Source organism: Miscanthus floridulus, chromosome 16 (genome assembly GCF_019320115.1).
Source record: "Miscanthus floridulus cultivar M001 chromosome 16, ASM1932011v1, whole genome shotgun sequence".
Lineage (NCBI taxonomy): Eukaryota > Viridiplantae > Streptophyta > Magnoliopsida > Poales > Poaceae > Miscanthus > Miscanthus floridulus.
The window spans coordinates 87,372,552-87,392,340 of NC_089595.1; the positions used below are offsets into that span (position 1 = coordinate 87,372,552).

Genomic DNA, 19,789 nt, shown 5'->3' on the forward strand with positions numbered 1-19,789 from the left:
CCCTCTCGGCGTCCATGTCGTTTGATGCGCGCCACGTGCCCCTTCTCCGCATGGAAGCCGAGGATCACCGTCCACAGCGCCTGGAGCCCTAGCTGGCGCGCTATAAGTACCCCCGACGCCGCCCGCTCTGGAGCTCCCCCCTGTAGCCGCCACCGCTCCATCCCTCTCCCTCGCCATCTCCCTCCTGCCCACCACCACAGAGCCCCTCCTTCATCTCTGCCTTCTCTCCCGTCCAGGGATGCCATGGTCAGGACACCTTGGGGCCATGGCACCGCTGCAGAGCTCTGGGTCTGCACCGGGAGCCCGCCTCTGCCCGCACTGCCCGAGGAGCTGGAGTCCGCAGCACCACACCACGCTGGAGCTACACGGACGTCGTCAAGCACGCCGCCACTGCAAGCACCACCCACCCTACGACACTGTCCTCCACGCCGTCGTCCTCGCCGGAGCACACCACGATGCCGCCATGGGGAGCCACCTCGCCAACAGCTGAAGCCACCACGGGAACGCCTTCTGCCACCGTCGAGCCCTTCGGTGAGGACCTCAGCCTTAAAGCCTCACTTTTTGTGCACTACCTGGTTGCCTGCCTGACCGGCCTTCGAGCCGCTGACCGTGTCTGCCCATGCACCGCCGGAGCGCCGCCGCGTTCCCATGACACCGCCTCGTTCCAACCTCCTGGAACTAGTAGAGTTAGCACAAGGCCGGCCCTAGACCAACGAACACATGCACACACGCCTATGGCCCAAGCATGGCCTTGACGAGCCACTGGTGCTCAGGAACACCGATGCGGCCAAGTGCTCGCGCGCCCACACGAACCAGCATCAACCAAGCCCATCTTGCCTTGTCACCAAACCCCCGCAGCCTCGTCAAGCCATCGTCCTACGTGCCAAGCCTCGCACAGGCACAAGAACGCCACGGGCGCACGGCTGGCATGGACATGTCGCCATGGGCAATGGCGTGATGCCATGACATGTTAGTCGCCACGCCCTTTTAGCCGTCCCCTTCACCATCGTGATCTCCCACCTTGCCATCACATTCATGACCACAACCACTGCATGGACTCACGCAAGCACCGGCCTAGGACCTTGCCTTGTTGCCACTGTCTGGATGAACGCACAGCACGCGTGGGTACCGTTGGGCGAATGCCTCCGCCCTCGCAAGCCAAGCCCTTTTAGGCCTTCCACTAAGCACCGGTGAGCGTCCTGCGGCCTTGCTCTTCTTGCCATGGAACACAGCCTCACGGCATAGCGCCGTGCATGCAGCCAGCTGACTACCGCGGCCACACACGGCTACCTCACGACCTCGTCGCCATTGCATGCGCACGCACCGGTCAAGCCCACACCTTTCGGCCTTGGTCACCGCTCCTTCCCGTCCTGCTATCGTGCGGCTTGTAGCAACACACACGCGCAACCACTAGCACGTAGTGCCTTGTCGCCCATGGCCACGCCAAGCGGCCAGACGCTAGCAAGCGCACGCACATCACCGCACGGCCTTGCACGAGCCCTGTGCCCGGCCCCATCCTTGATGTGGCGCACACGCATGGTAGTGGACTGGACCCTGCCTTGCCACCGTCGGAACAGAGGTACCCCAACTGGAGCCCACTATCAACGCTGGCCGCTATGGTTGTGCCGTGCACCGCGTCGGCGGCCACCACTGCTGCCCTACCCGTGTCGCTTAGCCCAACGAAGAGCGCAGGAGACCAGCTGCCTGACCACCTTCCTCTGTCTGACTACCGAGAATGTGAGCCAAATGCCTCAGCAAGTCGTAGCAAGTCACAGCCAGCCCTTGGCCAACCTTAGCCACTTGTAGCCAGCCACAGCGAGCCGTAGCAAGCCACAGCTAGCCACAACAGGCCATAGCTGGCCTCAGTTGGCCAGAAGAAACCACAACCCTCTGGGACAAGTTATAACAGCCCTTGGGCCTCCACATCTTCTGTCGTCGTTGTATGGAGTCTGTTCCCGACATTCCGGCTGCCTCGTTAAAAACGAGGGCGAGCCATTGAGAAACCGTGTGAACCCTAGCATCGTACTGATGACAAGTGGAGTTTTTCCGATGTTCTGGTCGCCTTGCCTTGCAAGTACGTGCCGTCGAGGAGATATCAAGACCACCATTGCCGAGACCACCGTTGCCGAGACCACCGTTGCTAAGACCACCGTTGCCGAGACCACCGTTGCTGAGACCACCGTTGTCGAGACCACCGTTGCCGAGACCACATGGCCTCGCTGCCCGAGACCACAGGGCCTTGCTGGCCAAGACCACATGGCCTCGCTTGCCGAGACCACCATGACCCCGTCTACTGTGAGCTGTACCCTCTGGACCATGAACCCTAGTCGTATGTCTTACTGAGACCATGGGAAGCCCCATCTCGCATCTTTCCGTATACGCATATCTACCTTGTTGGGCCCTATTCTTACAACCTATCTATCCATGACTGTCTTATAGGAATTCACCTATCACCCAGCTATGGAATGTGCTACTCTACAGTCGTGTCAAGTTGTTGCGTCTTTCGGTCATGTTTGGTTCTTATCGCTGGTTGTTGGTGTTGTTGCCTGTGTGCCGAGCCTTCGAGCTGGCTGAGGGATCGTACCTCGTTCGGACGTTATGATCGTGGGATCCATCTCGCCATGACCGTGATGCTGAGTGTAACTCGACCCCTCGCTTTTTAATTGATTTCATAGTACCACGACTGTTAGCTCCTGTCTTTGGCCCTAGAACATGGTCGTGATGGATTCGATGTCGATACTAACATCGATGCGGATATCACCCACATGCTTTGAGCCCTCAATGACCAAGTCCTGTGGGAAATGACCTGGAAGATAACAATCATGGAACGATGGATGCCAACTCGTTGGTGTAGCTTGTGGCCGAGAGTTTGCCTCGCCATGACCATGGAGCTACACCTCTCTTTCGCTTTTGTTTGCTTCTTCGTGCACAAGCCCTTGTATGCTTGTACCCTGTTCGACCATCGTGTTTCTTTGATTCTCAAGGTGACCACCGCACCATTATGAATCAGAGAGATGACTTAGTGCCAGTGCACCCAGGTCGGGTACCCTATGAGCGGTTTGCACACTTGTACTCTTTAATAAGTCGCTCCTTCCAATGCCCCATCTTTTGTCGTGGTGTGTGTGTTGGAAGGAGCAGACCTCCATTCTCTGCTGCTATTGCCCTATTAGCCCACTCTGTTCGATCCCGCCTAATCCATGGCGATTGGATCAAAGACCGGACTATCTCTTTTTGGTTAGCGAAGCTATGGTCTATGTCGTACTTCGGACCCGTGCGTGTCGACCCGATCGACCGTCTAAAATCATCTTTCCCGAAGATGTATCTGAGAACATGACATGGATGTGCCTAGCTAATCCCCGCATCTTTTGCCGTGTTGAGCGACTCTCTTCTCGGCTCCCGACGTTATTATGTCGTGTGGATCGAGAGGACCCGTTGCTGTCCAATCTCTTTGCGCTACCGCATTCTACCATAGCGGACGAGCCGAAGTACATTGGAGCCAAGTCACAATAGTGTTATCGTTCTTGTTTGCTACTCGTGTCCAATTGTGACTTGCGGGATAAGGCTATAAGAGCCGAACCCCGTCGTTCTTCTTTCTTGGGGCCCGACTTCCAATCCCCGTCAAGTCAATGACACCGGATCGAAAGATCATGAGCCGTGGTGTTTGCTCTAGATAAGATCTGGCTTAAACCGTTTATCGTAAAGCCATACCGGCTTGGCCATGACTTAAGCTTGTGCTTAGCAAACCACCACTTGTGATTCTTTGGCCTGGGGAAATCAGACAACCGCCGAGAGGGCTAAGCCGTGTATCTCTTATTGCCTCGCTGGTGTTATTGGATTTTCCTGTGCCTTGTCATCTTTTCGAGTGTTGAGTGCTCTCTTGCCTTGCGTGTCGCTTCGTGAAGTAGCTGACGATCGGACCAAGAGAACGTGGACGACGACAAGGACTGCAGAATGGAGTCAACGCAGGAGGAGGTGACCCCACTAATGGAACACCAACGAATGGAGAATTGTACCACTACTACCTCTACATTGCAGGTGTCATGGCAGCACCCTCTTTTAGAGAATCCTATTAGACATTGCATAATATCTAGAACTGCTAGTGCTTTATAATTATTCCTTTGCTAGAACCTTGATGCATGCTACTACCTGAGCCATTATTACCCTGATGAAACCCACTCTACCACATCATCCTGCTTTGCGCAATCGCTCGCTTATATATGCTTACTTGCCTGCTTGTTTGCATATTACACCACTATACTTATTATTAACTCCACTTCGCATTATGTCAGGGATGTGATGCTGGTGGTGAACCCCTGGGAATGGTTTGGCCATGGGAACCGGACTTGGTGGTGTGTGAGCGTGTTGCGTGTGTCTTGGGTGCGTGGAGAGTGAGGGTTGTGTCGACCGAGCTGGAATAACGATGAGCCTGGGGCGAGTCTTGCCATGTGGTGCTACCTGGGCACTTGGATATGGAATACCTGTGGTGGGTAAATGGTAATTGGAGGTGGCCTTGGGTGTGAACCTCGGAGAGGTGGAGCCTGGGGTAGAGGTGCTATGGTGGCACGTAGAACGGAAACCCTGATGAAGACATTCTGGCTTAGTCAATCCCTAAAGACTTACTAGTACTCAGATTCACCGGGAATCCTTTACATCCCACTCGCCCTATATGGTGCGGGACGGTCAGACTACTTGGTAGAACAATGGCCACTACTGCTAGGCGAACGTGTGCAAGGAGGTACGGGGCGCGCGGTTTCCCCCACACCCTTCCGAGACTTTAGGGGGCCTTGTGGACCTGGCTCTTGACATCCGGAGGGCCCCGGCTCTGTCTACGACTCACAGTATCAGCCATCCTAGACTAGACTTGGGATGTTCCAGGGCTGAGAGGTAGGGTGGCATCGTTCTAGGCTAGCAAGCGGCCGGAATCTGCCTAGACGGGGCACCGTCGAGGATGGCTATCTTGTGGGTATGTGAAACCTCTACAGAGTGTTTGGTTGATCGATCGATACATATGCCGACTGGTCGGCTATGGACCTTTCCCGGGTTTCGCTTAAACTAGATAGGAGATGAGTCCTTTTCTCCCTCTAGGGTTGGGGTATTTTCTGGTCGTGGGCCTTGGGGGCTGCGGGCCATTGAGACAAGTGCCGAGAGGGAGTCGGCCTGTTGACCTGAGTGTGTGAGATGAGATATGGTGTGGTGGTGTGGAGATGGTTTGGGATGGATGGTTGATGGATGGATATGGATGGTGTGGGGGTGAATGTGTTAAAAACTGGATATTATTATTACTAATGTTATTTACTTCTCATGCGCTAAGGATGCAAACCACAGCCAAATATTAGGATCGCCAGATCCCTTGTTTATCTTTTCCACTAAAGCTTATCGGTGCTGACCGTGGCCTACACACATCTGGCGGTGTGCAGATTTCTTGCTTCTCAGAGATGCTGACTTTAAAAGGATTAGGAGGTCTCGTGCCTACGCTCAAGTTTGGTTCGAAGATGGAATCTATGCTGCACTACGCCAACTCTGATGAGGCCCGTGAAGGAGGAGCCTTCACTCAATAGTCTTCCGCAAGATTAACTCTGTAATAGGTGTGTTCCCCAGTGATGTAATATCTTGTGTTCTTGTAACCTTACGATGTGTGACTGTGATATCGACTGATATAAGATAATATGATGGAATCGACTATTGGTTTCATCATATTATAATTCATTCTGTGGATTTTCCCTTCGCGGAAAAATTGAGGATGTTTCACGCCATGGCCGTGCTCGAGTAGAGCTCTGACCGCCGCACAAGGAAGCCTGTGGCGCGTAGGACACGGACACCTCCAAGACGCCGCCTTTCCCGTCGCTGAAACCGGAGGGACGGTAGTTGATCCAGGCTTTGACGGTCCTCTCGCAGGTGAGGTCGATGCCGCTGGTGGAGTCATCCCCGAGGTTGGCGGACGCGGCGGAGACCATGGAGCCAAGATCCGGGGCAACGTGGTTCCTGTTGGGGTCGCCGAACTGGGCATCCATGAGCGTGTCGAACTCTACCGCGGCGGCGTCGGTGGCTGGGGATGGGGTGGCGCAGCTCTACGTGGCTTGTCGTCCTCGCTGGCTTCTGCGACAACGCCACGTGCACAACGCCGCGCGAGCGGCCGGAGCGAGCAGCAGAGGGAACTCTGCCTTGCGAGCTTGATTACCTCACCGTAAAATCATGCTTACACCTTATAGAGCCATTTTCTTTTAGAAGAATAAATTTGGAAATACTTTAGAAATACACTTATACTGGCAATGAACCTGCACCGTTCCTCTCTGGATCTGCGGCCAAGATTAAAAGATCACATACACTTATGCTAGCATATCTGAGGGTAGTTTAGACATTTTCCAGCACAGTTGACACCGTTAGAGCTAAAAGTGGACGGAATGATGTAAAGGACAAAAAAGTAGAGTGTCATAGCACCAGGTGTGTTTGAACTTTTTAGTGACACGTAAGCCTGAAGCATCTTTTATAATGGTATATAGTTAAAAGGCTCAAATTTTTTGTGTTTTCGGCGGCGGCAGGTTTCGTTTTCGGGAGGAGCATAGAGGTTTGAAGCGTTGGAGCTATGGCCGATGGATGGTTGCGATTGCATTTGGTGGGAGGCGCGTGGATCGTGGGGGGCGATCCATGGGTGGGGGTTTCCTTCGTTCCGATTGGCTGCGGTAGCCCGAAGGGAGGCGTCCGACTTGGCCCGTGATGATTTCAAAAATAAGACTTGGGCCGTGATTAAAAGGGCCACAGTTTGGCAGTCCAACTTTTTTCATGGAGCAGTTTTCCTGGTGCTGAAACTATTTTAAAATATATATATGGCAAAAATTGCTTCAGTGATAGTTTTGTAATAAGCTATGTTAGATTTGTGAGAAAGAACCAGTTCACTACTGATAAACATTCAAAGAAAAATGTGTGATATTCCGTATATCTGTTTTCTTATCCATCTCTACCTAAAAAGGTTTCTTGTCTTGATTCAATGGTAGAAGGCTCCATCAGGATTCACATCAAATATTCAGATTCAAACAAGTCCTACAGGGATAGCCTTGGAGCTCCAATCCATGTATAATCTATATCTAATATTAAAGAGTCAAAATTTCAGTCATTTCTATTATTTACCGAATGTCTTCTGTTATATTCTTTCTCCGTTTCTATTTACTATTTTTCTTATTTTCAGCATAAATATAAAAACTAATAATAAATAGATATTATGATACTTGAGCACTCGACCTCTTTCTTAATAAAATAGATATTTTCACCACTAAATTATTGATGTGGTAAATCATTGATATAGCTTTAAATTAAAACAAAATTTGTCTTATTATAGCATGATATAGCCATGGTCCAATAAATTATTGAGCAGTTTGTTGCCCAAATTAGTCTAGACAAATGTGACTCTAAAACTTTATGCATGTACCGGTGAAAGATGTGACGAGGGCTACCATATGGAAAATTGGGAGGGTTCTTCTATTGTAATCAAAAGCAGATAGGCTAGTTGTCCTTGACATGTCGGCAACTAACTCCTGCTAACTATTTATATTCAAAAATAAAATTACAAAATTTTATGGGTACACAAAGAAAGTCATCGGAACTTGATATTGAACTATACAAACGAATAGATAATATGAAATTAAAATTATGATATATTTTATAATTAAATATGTTCATGCTTTGCAATAGGAGAAAAATTCTATCAAAATTGTATTTTAAATTTGATAAATACTTAATAAGAGATTGTCGTATTATTGCCAACATTAGCTTGTATATTATGGATGTTATAGCCTTCTTAAAATAAACTATAGCTTTAAAAATTTATAGAAGGATAAAACATAAATAGGTAAGTATTGTCTTGACCCTTATTTTCTATGGGTCTGTACATGTCTGCTTGTACTCTAGGACTGTCTGCAGGGTCTGATTGGTTGCTCGCACAAACTTGCATAGCATGTAGACCCTATGCAACGTATCCTTACATGCAACTTACAGATGTTTGGTTGGACTCGATAGATAGATGTATATTGTTGTGCACGTGATTGGTTTCCATGCCTAGGTACAGGAGAGTGCAAATATGTGTGTTTGGTTGACTGCACAAGTGATGTTTTGGGTTACCTCAGGTATATCTCACCCCTCTTAACCCATCTCTAGCTTGACTTCACAAGTGGTGTTCCTAGGCTTTCTATTACCACAAGCTGCCAGCAACATATACAGCCGAATTGAGTCCTACACATACATAGCAAGTTCCCAGTAACATTTCAGACATACAGCGCTACACTTCAGACAATTTTAAGTCCTACAAACAGGCGAATTAGCACATGTACAGCTAACTCAATTTACCAAAAAGTCTTTTTTACTCCAATGAAGAGAAAAAGCAATCAGATTAACATAATCTGCACACCAATCAATTGCTGCCTACGGAGGTGCTTATGGGGGTAGGATTTACGTACGTGTGTTCGTAGAAGCAAGTATACGTGCGTGTTGTGTGCATACGATGTACTGTGTAATTTTTTAAAAAAAAATGCTGCCCCACTCGTCGCTTTCCTTTTGAATTTCGAAGATCAACAACAGCCAAAGCAGAGTTTTTCAAATAAATCCATGATTCTTGCGCTCTTAACATAGACGTTCCTCATGGCTGCAACAAATCAAATCCAGTTGGCATCATGGAAGCATGGAGAAGAGTTGTGCATACAACCGATCATACCCGTAGTTAATAGACTAAATTAAAGTGGTTTGAATATTTTTATTAATCTAATTATAAACAAGATTGATCATATAAGTGCACATGACATACTTACAGATCCAAGATTTTCTAGAGCTAGCTACCTATGATAGGTTGTAAGAAAACCACATATTTCCATCTAGTGCTAGAGCTCTAGGAAACAGAGCCATATATCAAAACTCTACACGCCACTTGTATCATTTTGCAACTATGAAAAAAACAAACATTAAATAAAAATTTAAAATAGTCAAGCACAACATAAAATAATTTGTAACCAAAGTTCAAAATGACTTGCAGCCAACCAAAAACAGTACTTATTTTTAGAACGGAACCAGCTAAAGGCAAACTCTGAGGCAACACGTTACACCAGTACGGCGCGGTAGCGAATATACAAGTGTGACCCATCTCATACAGCAGGTAACGAATCGGAGTCACTGCTGTTATTTCTGCTTACTCCTTATCATGGCAGTATCATGTATTGGTTCACAGGAGCCGGTAGCGCCTTACGATATATGAACTATGTCGAACTTCCCCAGAAACTACTTTCAACTTGTTTCAGCTTATTCTCTCTCATAGAACACTACTGAATCATCCGAAATCAACCGAAATCATCCGAAAGTGGATCAACCGAACAAGGCCTTAGAAGCACTTCATGTGGACAATGCCTGGACCGGTTTCATCATACTCTCCCTTGGAGATCCACATCTGCCAACACAGTCACCGATTGTCAAAGAGTTGAAAATGGAATGAAAAAAACAAGTGGAAGTAATGGCAATGCAAGAAAAATGTCCAGTGCTATCACACTAGTAATTCCATTTCCACAAACCACTTGTATCTATTGTGAAGAAAAAGGCCTTAAATCTTTTCATTTCCTCAAAAAGATGTTACTATCCAACTGAAATATATGTCTACTGATTAAACAACCACATGGAGGATGGAGCAACATGTGCAGCACCTATGAAGAGAAGTTGATCGTCTATGCTCGACAACCGGAGTAATTGACTAAATCATGAATATATTTGTATTCCAATTGCATTTCTCAGAAAAGAGAAGTGCATACCCTGCAAGTTTAACCTAAATTGAGTTGGTATATATAATGGGTTATTTCAACTTTAACTGCAAAAAACCCACATGGTCAAGGCTGCTGTAGGTTCTCATGAATAATTGAATGATAAAAGCCTACTACTTATATAAAAAAGGAAGTAATAAAGAAAAAAGCCTACCTGCTGAAAAGTGCTGAGAGAAGCCAAAATAGAGCCACCAATCCAGACACTGTACTTCCTTTCAGGTGGTGCAATCACTTTAACCTTCATGCTACTAGGGGCCAGGGACGTGATCTCCTTGTTCATACGATCGGCAATCCCAGGGAACATGGTAGATCCTCCACTGAGGACAACGTTACCATACAAATCCTTCCTGATATCAACATCGCACTTCATGATGGAGTTGTATGTGGCTTCATGTACGCCAGGCGATTCCATACCAACAAGAGATGGCTGGAACAGCACCTCGGGGCACCTGAACCTTTCTGACCCAATGGTGATTACCTGACCATCAGGCATCTCGTAGCTCTTCTCAACAGAGGAGCTGCTCCTGGCAGTTTCCAGCTCCTGTTCATAATCAAGGGCAACATAGGCGAGCTTCTCCTTTATGTCCCTGACAATTTCCCGCTCAGCGCTCGTAGTGAGGGAGTACCCTCTCTCTGTGAGGATCTTCATTAGGTGGTCGGTGAGGTCACGCCCCGCAAGATCCAAACGGAGAATAGCATGAGGAAGTGTGTATCCTTCATAGATTGGAACTGTGTGGCTCACACCATCACCAGAGTCCATCACAATACCTGCACACAGATATTTGAGAAAGAGGTTTGTCAAGATTACCGTATGATATTTGTAGTGCATTTACTATTTCTGAGGCGGCAACTATCTTACCAGTTGTTCGCCCACTAGCATACAAGGAAAGAACAGCCTGGATAGCAACATACATTGCTGGGCATTCAAAGGTTTCAAACATAATCTGTGTCATTTTCTCTCTGTTGGCCTTGGGGTTGAGAGGGGCCTCGGTCAGCAGTACAGGGTGATCTTCAGGCGCAACACGGAGCTCGTTGTAGAAGGTGTGATGCCAGATTTTCTCCATGTCATCCCAGTTGTTGACAATGCCATGCTCAATCGGGTACTTCAGTGTCAGGATGCCTCTCTTGGCCTGAGCCTCATCACCTACATAGGCATCCTTTTGGCCCATGCCAACCATGACACCGGTATGGCGTGGTCTTCCAATAATGCTGGGGAAGACAGCTCTTGGTGCATCATCACCAGCAAAACCGGCCTGTAAATATTAAGGAGTTGAAGAACAATTAGGTCACAGGAGTAGAGTTGCTTTGTTGAAAAGACTTTTGAGATAACAACCTTGACCATTCCAGTGCCATTGTCGCATACAATAGGCTGAATATCCTCGTCAGCCATTCTCAACTATTCTGTAACAGAGAGACCAATGTTCAGCGTTCAGTACACATTCAGAGAAAGCGTTCAGTACACATTCAGAGAAAACTGCAGTAATTGAGTACTAGTTATAGTTATCAAGCCTGGTCAGGGGAATCAAAATACACTTTCTGCTCATGGTTCAAGGAAAAGCCTTCTGTTTCTGTAATTGTCTTTCCTTTACTTGTGACTTCTATAAAGCTACTACGGGAGTACAACAGCCTAAGATACTTCTATATGCAGTATTTGCGTATAAATGTAGATGCGGAGTCAGACAAATTATGCTCTCCGGTGATCTCAGTTTTCTAAAATGAAGCATATATCACCATTGGTCACAGATAAGTTCACAGGAACCAACTTCTTTTGGGATATTTGCCAGAACAACAAGAACTGTCTCTACACAATCTGGCCTTGGTGCTGCTGTGTACCACGCAATAAAATTAGTATTATCCCTGCTCCATCAACATATGCTTGGTAGAACCGTATAACTCTTGACGGGCATTTCTAATATAAAAAAAAATTACTACTCCTACTATCCCAGGCAACTAGAGATCAACGGGGAACCGAAAAGCTCCATGGCAGCGGTTTCTACGATTTGAAGTCAATCCTGATTTCTTGGTTTTGGGCAGGGAGTAACAATACGAAGAGCTACAAGATACGTATTTCAGTAGCCAGTTAATTCGTAGGCTGTTGTTTCAAAAAAATAATCCTACCATAGGCGACACCACTGGCAGCGGGTGAACCTACTAGTAGTGTTTCAGTAGTCAGTACTGACGGTGGGTCGATCGGTGGCACGGCGCCATAGCATAATCCTACCATAGCCTACAGCAAGCCTTAGCATAATCCTACTATCCCAGCGAATTCCTTTGCCCTCCAACGAAATCGCCACAAACCAAACAAAACCACGGAAAATCAGCAGCACCGGACGCAGAAACCACACACAAAAAAAGTTACCAGACACCACCAATCCTGGTGAGCGAGGCGATCTGTCGGGGGATAAAAACTAGTACGATTCCGCAGACAATTTGAGATCGAACAGAAGAGCAAGAGGGAGAGAATCACCTGGTCAAAGAGGTGCGGCGATCGCTTCGGCCTCTCTGGAATCCGGAGAAACTCGATCGGCGAGCAGTGACCGCAAGGACTCGAAAGGAAGGAAGCAAGCGAGACAAAAAGGAAACGCATGGACGGGGCGGCGTGACGGGCGGGGGGGTTTATACCACACGCCGCGGCCGTCAAAGGGTGCGTCCACTGCACCGCCCGTAGAAAACGGCCGGTGCTGCGAGCGTGACGGCCTGACGGCCCGCGGGGACCGGTCCCGTGCCTTTTGCTCCCACAAGCCGCCTGTATCCACGTAACGCTAAGGAATCGGCACGTGTTGTTCTCGATCGACACGTCGGAGCGTACCCGCAGCTTGAGACGTGCAGGACTCGTCTCTGTATCTGGGCCCGCGGTCCGGCCTGATGATTCGGCCATTCGGGGGACGGCAGAGAAAGGGCCCGAAAGGCTCAATCAGTCCGGCCTAGCCGTCGCCGTCGCAGGGACCTTTCGGTGCCCAAAGTGGTAGGGCCAGCGTAGAATTTGGCAAGTGTTAGGGCCCCAACGCCGGCGCCTAGCGGCCGCCGGCTAGGCGGCTACTGCTACGGCCTGCTGGTCCGTCGCTGCCGGCTGAGTGCTGACGCGACAATTTTTTTTGTCGGGGAGCATCGACTTCTCGCACTGTACGGAGGATTCGGCGTGTCCGATGGCCCGATGAAGTGGCCTTTTGCTGGGCTCACTCACTCAGTTGGGGAAAGGCCGAAAGGGCCAACATCACTTGGATCAATGATTGATCAGAGCTTATGTACCCAGTCAGTACATTTCGTGCTTGCGGCTGGGGCAGGGAACATTCGTTAATGCTTCATCAGCCTTGCATATTGTTGAAGCGATTTCTGCTTACAAGAGCGTTCTTTATGCAGCACGATTAAGCATGTCACGAATCATATTAGAGACGGATTCCATGGTGCTTGCTAATGCTCTCAAGCTGTTAAGTTTAGACCGAATTGGTGCTCTGGTGTTTCAGATACAAGACATTTCGCAATCAGAGTTATCTTGTTTGCTGTCGCGATATATAATGGATCCTGTTGTAAGGTTGCAGATTTTAACTCTCTATGGAGCTTATGCGTTGGACTGTTAATGAGCCAAGTGCCATCGTATGCAATGAACCTTGAATCTGGCGATTTTGACGAGGCATGGAGTGCAATGCACGTGGTGCTTTGTGATAATAAAAAAACACACATTTCCAGGCACATACTACGCGACGCGCATTGGAGTGAATTTGCGTTGCACGGTGGACTCGGTTGATTTGGTGCGCATTGGAGTGACTGTATTGCACATGTTACGTTTGAAAATGAATATATAGAAATCTAAATTTATGTATTCAGGAAGATCAACCTCGTGGAAACCTGTTTTCAAAACCGGCTATTCTGGTTAAGCGGTTTGGACGACTTAAAACCGAGTTGAAATTATATTTTTGCATGGGGATTTGGTGAGAGTTTCGATCACCTTGGGATAAGTCCACCTATCCTATAAATATAAAGGATCATGAACCATTGAAGGCTAAGTCGACTGAGAGCGTCCAATGAAATAGAATACTTGGGCTGCTCGCCGCCATCTGCTCAGCGGCGGCCGTGAAGGATAGAGATGATGATGGGGGGCCCCTCCCGGCGTCGTTCCTGGGCGGATCTGGCGGAGGGCGAGCTTCGGGCGGAGGCTGCCGACCTGCAGTGGGAAGATGCCCTCGGCCGTGGTCCTGTGGAGCGTGTGGCTCTCAGTGACTCGGAGGACTATCCCGATTCTGATGTGCTCGAGTCGCCGCCGCCGCCGCCGCAGGGGAAGGGGAAGAGTGTGATGGAGACTGCCGGTAAGCGTCGGCGGGCGCGTCGTCATCGTCACAGCAAGCGCCGCACGGAGGGATTCATGGCGGCCGCGCGACGTTCCCACCCGGCCGTGGTGCCTGATCTGCCGCCCCCACCGCCGCGGCGTGCTCTGGTCCGGGGCGGGAGGTCCCCGCCGTCGCACCCTGCGTGGCCTCAGGGACAGCCGGACCGGGAGGGGTTCTTCCAGGTGCGTTCCAAGCGCTGCGACAGGCGCCACAGTCCTCCAAGGTCGCCGCCGAGACCCGTCTCACCGGAGCTGGAGGGCTTGTGCTTCAACTGCCTCCAGCCGGGCCATGTCAAGGCGCAGTGCCGCGCCAGGCCGAGATGCTACAACTGTTGGGGCGAGGGCCACCACGCTGCGAGCTGCCCACTCCCCTGCTCCTCGGCTGTTGGGGTGAAGCGTGGCCGCTCCCCGCGGCGGTCTGGGGACGCTCGCCGGGTCACGCCGCGACGCCCGGATGGTGCGCGCCTTTGGCCCAACTCGGCGGACACCGTCTCTGGGGGTTCGTTGTCAACAGGGTGGTCCACGTCGGTGCCTTGCTGCTGTCGGCATCCATCGCCACCGGCTGCGCCGTCGCCACCCCCACCACCTCCGCCTCCACCTCCGCCACCTGTCTTCCAGCCCGCCGCCGGCACCAGCTTGGAGTTTGACAGGGGCTCTAGGAACCTTGCCGACCCCGCTATTCGGGACCCGCGCGCGCCCACGGTGGTTATCCCGCGTTCCACGGAGATCCAGGCGGCCGAGGATGCGCTTGAGCTGGCCCTGGTGGGCTTGGTGGGGGGCACCAGGCCGGTGGTTTCAACGGCCACAGTCTACAGCTTCCTCTACTCTGAGTTTGAGCTTACGATGAACAATGTGGAGTTGCGGCGGCACCACCCGAAAGATTTCATCGCACGTTTTCGCCGGCGTGCGGACCGTGACCGTGTCCTTGCTTCGCGGCCGGGTGGATACCTTCTGCCCCTCACCTGGAGACCTTGGCAACGAACTTCACTGGCCACTGCAGAAAGCTTCAATTTTCAGGTGGTTGTGGGCATGCTGCGTGTACCGCTTCACGCGCGCAATGTGGCTGCTGCCCAGATCATCCTGGGCCCTTCTTGCTCGGGGATTGAAATCACAAGGCTTCGAGACATACCTGATGATGACGACCGAGAATTCTTTGTCAAGGCATGGTGCAAACATCCGGATCTCATCGAAGACGAGCAGACCATCTCAATTCCGGAGCCTGTTTTGCCTGTTGCAGCTATGGGCAATCCTGCCCCGCCACGCCTCTTACAGTACCAGGTTAGGATCAGGGTGCTCGCCTTCCAGGATTGGACCACACCCCCTGCCTCACCTGGTGATGATGATCGTAATGATGATAGTGACGGCCCTGATGATGGTCGTGCTGATGATAACTTTCAAGACCGGGGGGAGCAATGGCCAACACCGCGGCGCGACAGTGATGATGACTCCGGTGATAGCAACTGTAATAATTATCACCCAACATGCTACTACCCACTAGAGGAAGCGGGTGGACGTGATCCATCCATGTCAGTGCAGGTGGGCGAGTTCAGATGCCCCTGTGCGCCGGAGGTCGTTGCTCGGCACACTGATGTTCATGGCACATGCAAGGAGTCTGTGGAGGCTCCCGAGCGTTGGGAGATGATGTCTACACCGCGTACTCCTTGGACGCGGGCATCAAATTTTACGACGGTCAACACTCCATCACCGTGGATTGATAGGCAGCTCGGCTCCCCTACCACCGGCGTCGTGGCGCGGTTCCTGAACGTCGCGCCACTGCTCCTCCACGTGGGTGTTTCAACACTCGAACCTGTACATGTTGATCAGGACTGGTGGGCTGATCTGGCGGTGAATGAGCTTTCAAATGATGTCAGTGCTCAAGCGTGTGTTGGTCAGGAGGGGGCCACTTCCGGGTCGACCTCGAACTCGGTGGACTGGTGGGCGGACCTGATTGAGGCTGAACTTGTCTCCACCACATATGTTGCGGCCAGCCCAGTTGTTGATGGGGCTGGACTTCATGAGGAGGAGGAGAGCGCTGTGGAGGAACCTGTTTCTGTGGTGGATGCGGCCAATGATGCGGCCACTGTCATGGATGCGGCAACCGCTACACAGGCTGCGCTGGAGGCGGAGGTGTGCGTCCCCATGCACATGCCCCTGATCCGCGCGGGACCTAGGCCTCGGCGGGCGCGAACGCCGGTCTCCATCCCGTCGCTGCGACGGAGTGGCAGGATCGCAGCAAGGCCAAGGGCACCAAATGCAACGGTGCAGGCGCAGCTGCTGCTCCTTAAGAAGCTGGGAGTCGCTGTGGCGGAGGGTGAGCATGCCTCTGAGGTTGAGAAGAAGATCAAGCTGGCATTCAGGGGAGATATGTCGACCAGGAAAAGGGAGGCACTACAACTCTTCCTTGAAAATGGAATTGACCTGACAACTGTGGACCTAAACCTCCATGGTCTGGAGGACGCGGCGCTCTGAGCGCTGCCATCACACATGGATGTCGCCCAATTGGTTATCCAATGTCGACGACCTTCAGTTGCTTCGTCTGGAACGTCCGCGGTCTCAATGATCGCGCACGTCGTAATGTGGTTCGCGAATTGATGCTGCTGCACAAGCCGTCGTGTGTGTGTATCCAGGAGACCAAACTCTCCAGCTTATGTAATTTGCTTGCGGATGAAATTCTAGGAGCTGCACAAGCCGTCGTGGGCTGGATGTTGTGGAAAGAAAGGAACTCCCGCACCTTTAATGCTGTTGCATCCACGCCTGGGCTGCTGGTTCTCGCGATGCAGGAGGAGGCCGAGCGCTGGTGCTCGGCAGGGAACAGATGCCTGGGGCTGATCTTGGCGAGGTTGTAGTTCGTTTTGCCCTTTGTCGCAAAATTTGCTAAAATATAATCTTTGGTTGTGAATCCAGTAGTGCTAGGTTTTGGTAACCATGTCGTTACCATGGCTTGTTTTCAAAACTCTATCTGCTTAATGAAATATGCGCTACGGCGTGTTCTAAAAAAAATAGAATACTTATATTTTTTTTATCTTTTGTCCTTTCTCTTCGTTTTCGCCTTTTTGCGTCTTGTCACGCGCCTAAACTAGAGGTAGAATTGGGGGGGGGGGGGGGGTTGGGGGAGAGTAAAGGGAAAAGGGCGGCTGCACTAGGGTTGCCCCTCTAATGGAAGGGAAAAAGCGGCGGCGGCAGGGTTCTACTGCCAATCTGGCAAGCGGAAGGCGACATGTTGAACTTTTTTAGGGGAATTTGGGGGGAAGAATTGAGAAGAGAAAAGAGAGATTAAAGGAAGGAATTGGTTTAGAACAAAGATTGTTCTTAGCAAGGGGAGGGGGCGGTGGTAGTAGGGGGAGAAATTGCTTTAGCACATGAGGGGAGTGGTGAAGGAGATGAGATAAATGGATGACATAAGGGCCTACACAGGAGGGAATGGGGAAAGAGATGAGAGAGGGATGAATGTGGGCATGCAAGCGGTTTATCGCAAACAATGATAATTTAGACATCATATGGCCCGATTAACAAGTTTGGGACTTAGATCTGTACTTTTGGAAGTTATCAACCTATATAGCACGAGCGTGCAAGTTTAGTATCTCGTGTAGCAAGTTTTGAAACTTACCTAAATGACTACTACTATGCAAGTGTAGTTACTGAACCCAACATGCCATATTCGAATCAAAGAGGGAGTTAAAACCTATATGGACTAATATTGAAGCCCGAGATAAATTGGGACCTAGAAATCAAAAATGAAACTTTAGTGTCTGAATGATACTGCCTCTCAAATTTAAGACCATCGATATATTCTACTCACAAGGTCTCAAACCATGTAACACGCTGTCAATATTCCGTTAGCACGCTGCTAATGTACAAACACTACTAACGATCGCGCAAAGTGGAAGTGATACGGGCACCACAAGCACAAGGCGGGCCATGCACGCGATCGCCAAGTGATACGGGCTCCACAAGCACGACGCTGCCCAGAGGCCAGAGCTGTCTGGCTACAGAAACACGGTGGGCTCGGCAAACGGCGCCTGTCTGCAGGTGGGGCACGTCGGCCGCGCTTCGAGCCAGCGGTCAATGCAGCGCGCGTGGAAGCCGTGGTTGCAGCGCGGCAGCACGCGCACCGCCTACCCGCGCGCGAACTCGGCGAGGCAGATGGCGCACTCCGACTGCGACGACCCGGCCAGCTCCAGCCCCGCCGAGAACGCCAGGCACGTCAGCGCCTGCACCAGCGCCGGGAGCCGCCGCAGCTGCTTCCTCCCGTGCCCGTGCCGCGCTGCCGAGGCCTGCAGCTGCTGCGCCGGCCCCGCCCCTCCGCCCGCGTGCTGCTGCTCTTGCTCCTGCTCCTCGAGGTCGTCGTCGTCGTCGTCGTCCTGCGCGTCGGCTCCGCCGCAGCACGCGCCGCGCGTGACGCGGAGCGCGCACTGGAGCACGAGGCGGAACGTGAGCGCCGCGATGAGGCCGCACGTGAGGAGCGCGAGGGTGAGGATCGTGTCGTAGTTGAGTTCGCCTGCCGCTGCCGGGACCGGCCGATCGTCCGGAACGGCGGCGCCGGGCGCCGCGGGGACGGGCGACGGGCACGCGGCCGGCCCCTGCAGGTGTAGCAGAAGTCGCCTGGAGTAGTGCAGCCGTGCATCCGCCATGGCCGAGTCCAAAGCAGGAGCTCCGAGGAGTGCGCGAAGGAAGGAGAAGGACTGCGCGCGAATCGTTCTTGTGGGGAACAGAGGCTTGTGGCCTTATACAACGTGACGAGTGACGAGCGTACGTACGAGTCTACGAGCGAGGCGCCATTATGATTGATGGGTGATGATAAACTATGCAGAGATATATGTCGAGTCGCTGTCTTGGGTGCTCTATTAGTCGGCAAACTACGAATTAGAGACGGGCTTAATGCTGTGCGGCTGTAAGTGCATGAGCAGGCAAATTAAAAACAGTTGAAAAATCATGTGGAGACGCAGGAGGAGAAATACTCCGGCACGTCTCGACTCTGGATCGTCTGATGGGATGGGATCATGGCAGGGCCGGAAACAAATTTGACGTGATCCTCCGAGGAGAAAAGTCTGGGAAAATCTTTTTTTTTTTTTGAGGGGAAGTCTGGGAAAATCTAAAACGGAAAAATAATGTCAGCGAGGGTAGAAGACCAGGGAGGGCGAATGACAGACACAACAGCGAGCATATCCGCAAAGCGACCTGCTTAAACTAGAATTCCCGTGCTTTTAAACTAGAATTTCCATGGTAAATCTTAACCCACATCTCCTCTTCCAATGTGCCAACAGCAACTCGCAGGTATGAGGCGTCAATGCACCACCAGACCCTTGGATTCCATCATTCAGGCCTTGTTTAGATGCCACCAAAATTCCAAGTTTTTTCACTCTCTCTCCATCACATCAATTTTTAGCCGCTTGCATGGAGTATTAAATATGGGTAAAAAAAATAACTAATTACACAGTTTAGTTGGAAATCACGAGATGAATCTTTTGAGCCTAGTTGGTCCACGATTGGACAATATTTGTCAAATAAGACGAAAGTGGTACTATTCATCGGGCTGAAATTTTTTCAGCATCTAAACGAGGCCTCATTCATTCCGTGACCAAAAGGACTCTGGGGAGCCAGCGTTTATGTGCCCCTGGGCCCCGCCACTAACCGCGACTCGCCGGCGCATGACGGGGCCGCACGTGGCTGGCACGGA

General features: G+C 50.9%; 2 protein-coding genes across 2 annotated transcripts; both read right to left on the bottom strand.

The window, feature by feature from the left end:
* Nucleotides 1–8,978: 8,978 nt before the first annotated feature.
* Nucleotides 8,979–12,403, bottom strand: LOC136511963 (actin-1). The gene is made up of 5 exons (XM_066505971.1): nucleotides 12,256–12,403; nucleotides 11,122–11,189; nucleotides 10,648–11,041; nucleotides 9,943–10,556; nucleotides 8,979–9,424 (listed from the first exon to the last, which is right to left on the bottom strand). Exons 2-5 carry the CDS (start codon nucleotides 11,176–11,178, stop codon nucleotides 9,359–9,361), a joined length of 1,131 nt encoding a protein of 376 aa, XP_066362068.1. The 5' UTR covers nucleotides 11,179–11,189; nucleotides 12,256–12,403; the 3' UTR covers nucleotides 8,979–9,358.
* A 5,437-nt stretch (nucleotides 12,404–17,840) lies between these two features.
* LOC136514385 (uncharacterized) lies at nucleotides 17,841–18,795 on the bottom strand. Its single transcript, XM_066508349.1, has one exon. The coding sequence runs from the start codon at nucleotides 18,741–18,743 to the stop codon at nucleotides 18,228–18,230; it is 516 nt and encodes a 171-aa protein (XP_066364446.1). The 5' UTR covers nucleotides 18,744–18,795; the 3' UTR covers nucleotides 17,841–18,227.
* Nucleotides 18,796–19,789: the final 994 nt, after the last annotated feature.

Coding starts and splice junctions, on each gene's coding strand:
- LOC136511963 (XM_066505971.1), bottom strand. CDS start 11,178: ATGGCTGACGAGGATATTCAGCCTATTGTATGCGACAATGGCACTGGA. Junction 11,042..11,121: donor ATGGCACTGGAATGGTCAAG/GTTGTTATCTCA, acceptor TAATATTTACAG/GCCGGTTTTGCTGGTGATGA. Junction 9,425..9,942: donor CTCTCAGCACTTTTCAGCAG/GTAGGCTTTTTT, acceptor CTGTGTTGGCAG/ATGTGGATCTCCAAGGGAGA.
- LOC136514385 (XM_066508349.1), bottom strand. CDS start 18,743: ATGGCGGATGCACGGCTGCACTACTCCAGGCGACTTCTGCTACACCTG.